A 12,500-nucleotide genomic window follows, 5' to 3' on the forward strand; every position below is an offset into this window, starting at 1 on the left:
GAATGTAATTGAAAGGTAATTGAAAATACTTGACCATTATTATACCCCCCGCGAACGAAGTTCAGGGGGGTATATAGGAATCACTCTGTCTGTCTGTCCGTCTGTCTGTCTGTGCAGATTCGTGTCCAGGCCATAACTTCTTTGTTCTTTGACATAGGCATACCATATTTGGCACACAGGTGGATCACCATGAGATGATGTGTCGAGTACCTTCATGACCTCTATATGACCTTGATCCTTGACCTCAAGGTCAAAATTAAAGGTTTTTTTTACAATGGATTCGTGTCCGGGCCATAACTTCTTTGTTCTTTGACATAGGCATACCATATTTGACACATGAGTGTATTACCATGAGACGATGTGTCAGGTACCTTCATGACCTCCATATGACCTCGACCTCAAGGTCAAAATTAAAGGTTTTTACAATGGATTTGTGTCAGGGCCATGACTTCTTTGTTCTTTGACATAGGTATACCATATTTGACATATGAGTGTATCACCATGAGACGATGTGTCGGGTACCTTCATGACCTCTATATGACCTTGAATTTTGACCTCAAGGTCAAATTGATTATAGGATTTTGACATAGTTATACCATAAGACATGGGTGTATGACCATGAGACTATGTGTCATGTACATTCATGACCTCTTTATGACCTTGACTTTTGATCTCAAGGTCAAAATTATAGGTTTATACCATGGATTTGTGTTTGGACTATATCTTCCATTTTCTTCTACAAAGGCATACCATATTTTTACACTCAGGAAAGAGGTAATTTATACCTATTAACAACACCCTTTGGGAGATTGGGGTAAGCGGGGGGTATTCTTAGTGAGCATTGCTCACAGTACCTCTTGTTGCAATTACAAATACATCCAATTACTTTATAAAAATGTAATTAAATACAACTAATTACAATTACATTTTTCAAATACCCCATCCCTGATAATCAGAACATGGACTTGAGAGACACATGGAATTGATGATTAAATGATTAGTCCCATCAATTTATATACACAACAAACTGGTACATATATTATAAAGTTACAGTGCTTCCATGGGTAGAGACATGTGGTCTTCAACAATGAGGATTAGATGAATAGTCCTACAAACAGATTTACACAACAAACTGGTAGATATACTATAAACATAACTTAAATAGAGCCAGTGTTTCGTATTGGATACTTTATAATCGGAAGATTGTTATCACATCTTGTTATAGACTAATACTCATCAAATTCTAATGGATGAAATATGTAATGCAAAGTGAAAGTTGGGGGTATCTTATCAAGTGAGTTAAGATTTTATTTGAAGGTGAGATCTAGGCAAAAATATTTGACTCAATATGTATGTTTATCGGTAATATTAGTATAAGTAGAAGATCGGGTAATGTTCATCCGACTTTTCTAATTCACTACACATTTTAAAAATCTAGACATCAACCACTATGTGAACACTATAGCAAAACTTGTATTGAATGAAATGAAGTGAAATATAGGAATAGGATGTGAAGTTCCTAAGTCAGTGTTGTTTATTAAGGTACCCCTGGAGGAACTCCAGTGCAGCTTAATGTCCGGCCCCAGTCTCCACAAGTTGAAGCCACACCAGTTCCTGATAACAATAATATTTGTCATGTAAGTGAATTAGATATATATTGTTATTAAATTTTATCATTAGTTAAAATCATGCAACTATTGTAGCATTATAATTAAACCTGTCATGCATTTTTTATGCTGATCTTTAAGTGAGGTGTGGTTTATGACCCATATTTTTTTGTATTGTTACTAAGGAAGAGGAATGGGTAGTGTTTGGTTCCAAATACTTGTATGCATGACAAAACTTAAGAATCGAAAGTGTTCCATAATTTTTCATGAAACATCAAAGAATTATATTGCCATATTTGTGCTATATATTTATCATTTTTTAATAAACAGTTGCTGAGTGGTATCAACATAGACCTACATGAAAATACCACACCTGTTCCATTGACTAACAGTGCCTCAGTGAAGGACACCATCCCACACAGCACCCTCTCCCCACCAAATATGCCAAGTCTGCTTGATATCTCACTCTCCAACTTACCAACAGGCAGTATGTAGAATTTAGTTTGAAATAACGCATTGTAAGATAAATCTGAACATTTCACTTACATCTGAAGTATACTGTTAAATGATTTTATTAGGTCACCATAACCTATTGCTATCCATTTTTGTCTTGTCATGCATAAAGTTTTCACTTTTTCAAGTTCTTCTCCAGAACCATTGAACCAATTTCAACTAAACTTGCCACAAAGTATCCTAGGGTGAAAGAATTCAAGTTTGTTCAAATGAAAGGCAATGCCCCATTCCAAGGGGAGGTAATTAAGAAAAGGCAAAAAAAAAAAAGGGTGGGGTCATTTAAAAAACTTTCTCAAGAACAGTTCAAAAAGTTCAAATTTACATGAAAGTCTCCTGATATAGTGTAAGTTCAAGTTTGTTCAAATCGTAACCCTAGGGTTTAGAGTGGGGCCACAATAGGGGCCCCAGTTTTACATGGGGATATATTGGAAAAATCTTCTTCTCAATAAGAGCAGGGCCTTGATGACTCATTCATATGCAAGCATCCCCAGGTAGTGCAGATTGAAGTTTGTTTAGATTGTGGCGGGGGGGGGGGGGGGGGGGGTAGGATGGGTCTAAAGTCTGTGATTGGGTTTAATTTCATACATTTACTTGTGATTGGGTTTAATTTAATACATTTACTTGTGATTGGGTTTAATTTAATACATTTACTTGTGATTGGGTTTAATTTAATACATTTACTTGTGATTGGGTTTAATTTAATACATTTACTTGTGATTGGGTTGGATTTAATACATTTACTTGTGATTGGGTTTAATTTAATACATTTACTTGTGATTGGGTTGGATTTAATACATTTACTTGTGATTGGGTTGGATTTAATACATTTACTTGTGATTGGGTTGGATTTGATACATTTACTTGTGATTGGGTTGGATTTAAGCTTAGATTTGATATTTCAAGTGGTGAACATAGCTATAAACATGATCTATGTTGTGAACATAGCTATAAACATGATCTATGTTGTGAACATAGCTATAAACATGATCTATGTTGTGTATCGAATTGTTTCAGTGCAATTAGTGTTACATAGATTGTCTTGTCTTCAATACGGATCAAGGCAAATGAAATATGATCTATGAGAAAGCGCTTAGCCATAGTGATCATAGTGATAGTTTTGATGGGTATTGTTTTTGTATAGCAGGAAATGTTTGCTATCTTACTCGATGACTTTTCCCACTATTTAAATGATTTCGATTTAGTATTTTTTCTGGTAGAAGGAATTAGCTGTAATGCTTTGGAATCATCATTGTTCGTGGGAGATTGATGTTCGTAGATTTTGTGGGTCACTCTTACCCACGAATTTACGTGTCCTCGAACATTTTTTTAAAACGAAATAGAGTTATCTCTCCTAGTGACATCGTATCACTTACCCACAAAATTATGAATATGGCCGGGGCATATAGTGTGCGTTTGTCATGTCTGTCTTCTGTCACTATTTGCGTTAGCTCTGTGTTTAGCTCAGTTTCAAAGCAACTATTGACAATAATTTTAGGTCACCTGAGTAAACTCAGGTGACCTATTGCAATTGGTTTTCGTCCGTCGTCGTCCATCGTGCGTTAACAATTGAACATTTTTAATTTCTTCTTGATAACTACCAGTCCACTTCTTTTCAAATTCAGTATGAAGCATCATTGGGACAAGGGGGACAACAATTGTAAATTTCAGGACTCCAGCACCCCTAGGGGCGGGGCAAAAACTGCCCAAAATTGACCAATTTTCAAAAATCTTCTTCTCCAAGAACCACACACATGTAAGAAAAACTAAATGCATGGTGATGTAGGGCAGGAAGGCCTCTACCAAAATTGTAAATTTCATGATCCCCGGGGTAGAGGTTCTGACCCCAGGGCGGGGCCAAACTTGGTATATAGTGTTTATGTGTAAAACACTTGAATAACATCTTCTTTAGTGCTATTGATACTAAATTGAAAATAAATAGATATTTAGAAAGAGCAGGTAGTCCTTTACCAAAATTGTAAATTTGATGGTCCCAGGGGTAGGCGTTTTGGTATCGGGGTGGGGCCAAAATGGTCAGTTATCAAATGTGTGAACAATAGACATTTTTAACTTCTTGATAACTATCATTCCAATTCTTTTCAAATCTGGTATGAAACATATTTGGAACAAGGGGAACATAAATTGTCAATTTCAGGACTCCTGCACCCCTGGGGTCTTAGGGGCGGGGTAAAAACTGCCCAAAATTGACCAATTTTCAAAAATCTTCTTCTCTAGAACTGCACATGTGTAAGAAAAACTAAATGCATAGTGATGTAGGTCAGGAAGGCCTCTACCAAAATTGTAAATTTCATGATACCCGGGGTAGGGTTCTGACCCCAGGGTAGTGCCAAACTTGTTATATAGTATTTATGTGTAAGTTTGCTGATACTGTATAAAATCTAAATGCATACTTGCAGATGTTTTAATGTTAATACACCTATTCTTTAAAGCCTTTCATCGGTGTAAACTTTTGAGGGCAGTGAAGTTTTAAGAACACATCTTGTTTTATACTGTTGCTGAACATTAGAATTTAGCTTAGATATTCAGAACAGGAATTTTTTTTCTAGATTTCATAGCCCATGGAAGTAGTGATACTTTTTCACTAGTATTCAGGTGACCGATAAGGCCTGTGGGCCTCTTCATAAAAACTCTTACACTGTTGACAATATTTTTATGAAAACTCTTACACTGATACATGTTAGTGGTTGCTGAAGATACAAGGTATACTGTGGAAAACCATGCAAAGATTTCAAACATTGATTCGTCAGCTGTTTTCAGCATTCTTAAAGAACAGTTAAAGCTTCTGAAAGTTTAAGTTCAGTGGGTCCCCATCTTCTTATAGAAGAGGTCCAGTGGGTATCTTGGTTAGTATAGTTCCTGAGTACCCTTTGCTTGTTGTAAGAAGTGACTAAATGGGATGGTCCTTTGGATAAGAAAATGGAGGCCCCAAGTCACAGCAGGTGTAGCACGATAAAGATCCTTCCTGTTCAAAGGCTGTAATCGCCGAGCATAGGCCATAATTTTGCACCCCTTCACCAGCAATATTATAGTGATGTATCCATATGAGTGAAAGATTCTCAACAATAGACAACCAACCAACCTTACAGAGAGCAAAAACATGTCTATATAGAAATGGCCATCCATTTCCTTAGCAATTACAAAGACTGATCAGCGGCGATTAAATGAGATCGCTACTGGTAACAAAACTTGGATTAATTTTTTTCAACATGATACTAAACACAACAACGAGGTTTGGCGAAACTTACCAAGGGCACACGCAGACAAAATTACACATTGAGTGACTTCTGTTCCATTCCCCCCTCTTCTTAAAAATGGAATACTCTGATTCGAATGATTCATCATTAGATTGTGGAACATCTTATTATAAAAAGGGGTGGGCAAAAACAAATGAACATAACAATGACTTTATATGACTTGGTCAGATTTTTATAGACAAGTCAGTCTATCGCTATTTTGATCGATATAGACCGACGAGATTTTTAGATCACCTAAATGAGCTTTTTCTGATCAAAATTTGTCCCTTGTCTGTCGGCATCGTTGTAAACTTTTCACATTTTCATCTTCTTCTCAAGAACCACTGGGCCAATTATAACCAAACTTGGCCAAAAGCATCCTTGGCTTTCAAGTTTGTTAAAATGAATGGCCATGCCCCCTTCAAAGAGGAGATAATCACAAAAATGCAAAAATAGGGTGGGGTCATTTAAAACTCTTCTTCTCAAGAACCACTGGGCCAGAGGAGCTGAGATTTACATGAAAGCTTTCTGACATAGTGCAGATTCAAGTTTGTTCAAATCATGGCCCCCAGGGGTAGGTTAGGGCCACAATAGGGGATCAAAGCTTTACATGGGAAATTGGGAATAAATAGAAAAATCTTTAAAAATCATCGTCTCAAGAACCAATGGCCAGAGAGCTGAGATTTACATGAAAGCTTCCTGACATAGTGCTTGTTCTGAATTGGAAAGGCCCAGGCCCTTGAAATCGAGACCTTTTAAAAAAAAAACCCTGATTTACATGGGATGATGTTTCAGTATTTATCATGTATGTATGCTTATCGGCACATGATGCTCAAGAGACCGTTAAGGCCCATGGGCCTCTGGTTTCTTGAGAGTGCTATTTTACATTGGTAACCCTGTCCAATGAATTTAAAACCTCAGCAAAATACATCATATTATATTTACATTTACTTTTTAAAATTCTTTAATAAAAAGCATTAGAAAGTTTTAATGATATTTGCTCATAACTGCAAAGACTGAGTCACTAAAGTCTGTTAGCCGTATGAACACTGTCGAGCATGTCGTCTGTATCTCAGCCCACAGGAACCAGTAATTTTGTCTGTAATAATAATAGTAGGGGTCTATACCATACCACCCCCTAATAAAATCATTAGTACCTCTTATTAGGTGGTGGTGTGGTATTGACCCCTACTGTTAATCATACAGACATAATTACCGGCTCCTGTGCTCAGCGGCTTGTGTGCAGAATGAAAACCAAGCTTTGCTGCCCATTCCCGTCTCAGACAACATAAATGCACATCATTCAATGCCAAGAGAAGTTGATCTTACCTCTAATGTGGTTAATATTAACAAACACAAGAAATTAATCCAAAGGTGGGATTTTTTAACAATTTTTCATTCAGTAATTGTACTTTCAACTTCTCAAAGTGACAACATGGGCGACTGGCATCTATAGTGATTTTACCTACGCTGTTTACAACTAAATTAATTTGAAAAGATATGAACTGTTTAAAGTTCAGATTGTACAACTTTGTTAATGATTTGGTGTTTATGATATTTAATTGAAAATCAATTCAAGAATTGGATTATTAAATTTTTAGGTGACGATGGTTACCTAAGTAAACTCAGGTGACCTATTGCAATTGGTCTGCATCTGTTGTCATCCGTCATGTGACATGTGTTAACAATTGAACATTTTCAACTTCATCTTGATAACTACCATTCCAATCCCCCACCACAACATGAAAGGAGAAATAGAAACACCGGAGTCTGTCCATCCCACTTGACTTTGTGGACAGAACTTTTTACAAACAAGAAATTCATATTATATAATGCGTAACATGTAAATGGAATAGTCTGTGAAATGACAAGGATTGTTAGTCACCAAATGTAGTTGATCATATTGCACCGTCATTTTGTTTCGACAAATTTTACAGGAATTATGGGACTTGATTGAATTTGTATATGCCACACTATAGGAACACTGTGGACACAACTCCTCAAAGACCACTGCACCGATTTTGTTCAAATTTTGAAGGATTGTTAGTCACAATATTTAGTTGAGCAAATTCCACCACAATTTTAATTCAACAAATTTTACAGGAGTTATAAGACTTTTGTGCTTCAACATATTTGTGGCAGTGAGGAACATATGGCTACACGTAGCAATCTTGTCAGATTTGGTATGAAGCATCTTTGGACTAGGGGAACATAATTTGTAAATTTCAGGACTCCTGCACCCCTGGGGCCTTAGGGGCAGGGCAAAAACTGCCAAAAATTAACCAATTTTCAAAAATCTAATCTAAAACCGCACATCTATAAGAAAAACTAAATGCATAGTTATGTAGAGTAGGAAGACCTCTACCAAAATGTAGATTTCATGATCCCAGGGGTAGGGACTCTGGTACGAATTGGGGTCAAAATGTTCAGTGATTAAATGTGTGAAGAATTGAACATTTTTAACTTCTTAGTAATTACCATTCCAATTCCTTTCAAATTTGGTATGATGCATCTTCAGACAAGGTGGACATGAAATGTAAATTTCAGGACTCCTGCACCCACAGGGTTAGGGGCAAAAACTGCCCAAAGTTAACCATTTTCAAATATCTTCTCTATAACTCCATATCTTTAAGAAAAACTAAATGCACAGTTATGTAAAGCAGGAAGGTCTTTACCAAAATTGTAAATTTCATGATCCCCGAGATAAAGGTGCTGACTCTAGGGTGGGGCCAAATTTGGTATATAGAGTGTGTATGTGTAAAACATGTAAATGATATGTGTTGATGCTATATTGGTACTAAACTGAAACTAATTAGATATTTAGAAGGAGTAGGTAGTCCTTTACCAAAATTGTAAATTTCATGATCCTAAGGGGTAATGGTTTCATTCCAGGGTGGAGCCAATTATTGTCTTTATCATTTGAAGAACTTCTTTAAGTTTGCTAATACAGTATAAACAGTAAATGCATATTTAGGAAAAGCAGAAAAGAATGTACCAAAATTGTGAATTTCGCAATCCCAGAGTTTTTACTATAGGATGGGTCCAGAGTAGTTGTATTGTTTAATGTTGCATGTATTTTGTAAAGCTTTTCATCATTATAGACAATTTTGAGGACATTTAAGTTTTAAGAACACATCTTGTTTTATACTGTTGCTGAATATTGGAATTTAGCTTCGATATTCAGAACAGGAAATTTTTTCTAGATTTCATAGCCTTTGGAAATAGTTTTTACTCAGTTGACCAATAAGGCCTGTGGGCCTCTTGTTTCAGCATTGCACACTCTTTTACGATATGACATCATATGTGCTGTTCCATGGCTGTTCTGTTAATCGCTACTTACCCAAAGAATTAGGCGGGAAATTTAGAATATATAAAAAATGCACACATTAAAAAAGGTTTTTAAAATGTAAATATAAGCAATGAATTATTACTTTTTGAAAGATATAGTCTCTTAACTGCAACAGTGTGTGGAAACAAATTTTCCTAAAGCGCATTCAATTTGTATGCACACACCGTTTCAGTTATGAGACTACATCTTCTAAAAAATAATAATTCATTGCTTAAATGTCTTCATGTACAGAAACCATATCCTTGAAATTACATTGCTAGGAAAGTAAAATTTTGACAGTCCACAAAAATATGCCCCCATGCCATGACTTTGAATGACTACAAAGTATATACTACCATTTGTGTATTGTTGACATGAAACATAGAATACAGGTTTCCTTTGACAACTAATCCAAATGTTTTGCACACCTAGTTTCCATTTTAGAATGAATGTGACTTGTTTTTGGTGCCCAAAAATGAGCCATACTAAAGTGGAGTAATTAGCTATCTATTTAAAGTGGGAATCTGATCAGGTTTTGCCAGTGAGTCCTTTAATTTTTGCAAAAGACAAGTACCACTTATCACTTTCTGTTTATTGCAGGCTCAGAAAATTATGACAAGCTAATTGACTTAGCTCTTGGCAATTCCAATTCTACATTTTCAAGTAAGTTAATGATGTTCACTTTGCTGATTCTCTGAATGATACATTTGTACTGTCATTCAATACCCTATTTGTTGTGCTTCTCCTTTGCTGGTAACTCGGGGTGTTGTGAATGCAAGAAAATCATTTTGAACATAAATAATTTCATCTTGCATTATAATGAAAAGCACCTTTTTTAGCACTGCTAGAGCCACAGAATCAGGATGTGTTGAACACACCCAAAAAGAATCCCAACAAATACTCATCACCACCAGGTAGTCCCGCCAATCCCTGGCTAAATACAGGAGAGGTAAGAAGGATTGCACATACTAAATGTAAAGAAAGGAAAGCATTTTCTTCAGACTGTATCAATTTAGGCTTTAGACTTGAGTGAATGAAAGAGTCATAGTTGCATTAATAGATGTTGTTTATCAAAGTTACAAGATAAAAATGAGCTAATTCATATGGTATTCTTTGAAGTACTTTTAATAATCTTTTGTGATGATTTACAGGATGGAGGAGACCTGACATTTATGAACCTTCTGTCAGACTCACCTCTCAAACCCCCAAACCATGTGTCTACTGCCTCCAGTATGGTTCTGCAAACCACTCCTCTCTTCAGCGAGAGTTCACGAGACTCCATCATGGGACGTTTAGATGTAAGTTATGAAGGCTACCAAACAAAGTTGGGAGACTTGTTTATGCTCAGTTATTCTTCTTCCCTTTCTTTTTTAGCACACCTGAGCTGAATGAAAGCTCAAGTGAGCATTTCTGATGTTTTTTCCATTGTGCCATCCATCCATAAACTTTTAATATGTTTTACTTCTCCAGAACCATAGGGTTAATTTCAACCAAAATTGCCACAAAGTATGCATGCATGGGTAAAGAGGATTCAAATTTGTTCAAATCAAGTGTCAAACCCTTTTTGAAGTGGAGATAATTAGGAGTTAGAAAAAATGTGGCATCTTTTAAAAATCTTCTCAATAACCACTGGTATGCGCAAATATTTTGCAAATTCCAGAGGGATCCAGACTTCCTGACCCCTCTCTAGATCCATGCATGCGTTTAATGTTGGAGTTGTGTTATTTTGAAACCCAGTTTGAAATAGTACTTAACTAAAGTTTTGTCGTAAAATGGAGACAAAATCTGTCGAAATGAATCTAGCATTTAAGTATTAATATAGCACATGTAGCTCTCAGCTGCAAAGCGACATCTATTTCTCACTGGAAATTCATGTGCAGTAGTGAAACAGAGCACATATTATCTGTCAGATATGCAGCTACCAAGAATTATTGGTGTCACTGCTCAATGACCTAGAGTACCAAGTTAAGGTCAAATTTTGAAGCTCTTCCACCAGTCTGATTAAAACTACCCCCTTCTCCTTGCACTCCTGACGAGTGTAAGGAGAAGGGGGGTGGTTTTAATTAGACTGCTCTCTCTGTATAATAAAAATTTTCTCAAGAGGGACATTTAAAAAACCCACATTTAATAATGGAACCTCATATCTGAATTACAATCATAGCCTCAAATTTTGAAGCAAATACCACCGTCCAGTATAAGATATCCCCTCAAATCATAATAAACTTGAATTTGGTTAAATAACCTTGATGAGTTATTGCATGTTATTTGGCAAGAACAACGCCTCGTAGAACATTGAATTCGGCTATTTCTTATATTGAGCAATTCTGAAATATTTTGAAATAAAACAGATCATGAACACATCATGAGAATGCAGTGTGAATTTTATTTGGTTGACCGGTTTCGACCTTAGGGCGGTCGTTATCAGAACAATTTTACATGAAATGAATTTGCTGAAGTAAAAAATGCGGCTGACGTTGCTATAAACAATGGAATATAAAGCGTAAACTGACCCAAACCAGGTTATACTCATATAATTTGCCCCAGAATTAAAGTCTTTCCTTAAATAATGCATTAATAGAATAGCCCGTGAAATGATACAGTTCTGTGTTGTTGTTTGAAGCAGATTGTGACAGTTTTTTAGCTCACCTGAGCTGAAAGCTCAAGTTAGCTTTTCTGATCGCCTGTTGTCCATTGTCTGTCTATTTGTCCGTCAGTCTGTAAACTTTTTACATTTTTGACTTCTCCAGAACCACATGGCCAATTTCAACCAAACTTGGCAAAAAGTATTCTTTGGTGAAGGGCTTTCAAGTTTGTTCAAATGAAGGGCCATGCTCCCTTCAAAGGAGAGATAATCACAAAAATAGGGTGGGGTCATTTAAAAATCTTCTTCTCAAGAACCACTAGGCTAGAAGAGCTGAAATTTACATGAAAACTTCCTGACAGTGCAGATTCAAGTTGGTTAAAATCACGACCCCCAGGGGTAGGATGGGTTCCACAATCAGTGTTCAAAATTGGTTTAAAACTTGGTGTAGACCACGGGTCTATGCCAAAACAAGATGACAAATATCGTACTGTATTGACATAGACCACAACATTGGGAAAAAAATAACACAAATTTAAAACATTGTTATTTACTTCTAATGTACTTAGAAAGCGTATTTTCTTTCCATTTCCATAACAATATCCTCCTTTCCCCATAACATTTATCAGACGACGACTGACCAGGGTCCTTTGGGATAACTCAATTGCTTTAAACCTAGAAAATCGGCATAGACAATTTGGTCTATCTCACAATTGGCATAGACCTTTGTCATTTAACATAGACTCGGTCTATCGGTCTATGGCTTATTTCGAACACTGCACAATAGGGGATCAAAGTTTTACATGCAAATATATAGGGAAAATCTTTAAAAATCTTCTTCTCAAAAACCAATGGGTCAGAAGAGCTGACATTTACATGAAAGCTTCCTGATATAGTGCAGATTCAAGTTTGTTAAAATCATGACCCCCGGGATAGGATGGGGCCACAATAGTAGATCAAAGTTTTACATACTTACATGTATAGAAAAAAATCTTCTCCTCAAGAACCATTTGGCCAAAGAAGTTTACATTTGCATGAAAGCTTTCTGACATAATGTAGATTCAAGTTTGTTAAAATCATGTCACCCAGGGGTAGGATGGGGCCACAATAGGGGGTCAAATTTTAACATGCGAATATATAAGGAAAAGTCTTCTTCACAAGAACCACTGGGCCATAAAAGTGGAGATTTGCCTGAAAGCTTCCTGGTATAAAGTAGGTTC

At 36.2% G+C, this 12,500-nt stretch overlaps 1 protein-coding gene across 2 annotated transcripts in view; it reads left to right on the plus strand.

Annotated features, from left to right (window-relative positions):
* LOC125679296 (uncharacterized) overlaps nt 1–12,500 on the plus strand; it is an 87,048-nt gene that overhangs the window by 67,328 nt on the left and 7,220 nt on the right. For both annotated transcript variants that reach the window (XM_048918408.2, XM_056154440.1), the window contains 5 exons: nt 1,543–1,637; nt 1,938–2,094; nt 9,300–9,362; nt 9,539–9,648; nt 9,851–9,997. In XM_048918408.2, coding sequence (XP_048774365.1) covers nt 1,543–1,637; nt 1,938–2,094; nt 9,300–9,362; nt 9,539–9,648; nt 9,851–9,997 — 572 coding nt within the window. The remainder of the gene's footprint in view (nt 1–1,542; nt 1,638–1,937; nt 2,095–9,299; nt 9,363–9,538; nt 9,649–9,850; nt 9,998–12,500) is intronic.

Source organism: Ostrea edulis, chromosome 2 (assembly GCF_947568905.1).
Source record: "Ostrea edulis chromosome 2, xbOstEdul1.1, whole genome shotgun sequence".
Taxonomy (NCBI): Eukaryota; Metazoa; Mollusca; class Bivalvia; order Ostreida; family Ostreidae; genus Ostrea; species Ostrea edulis.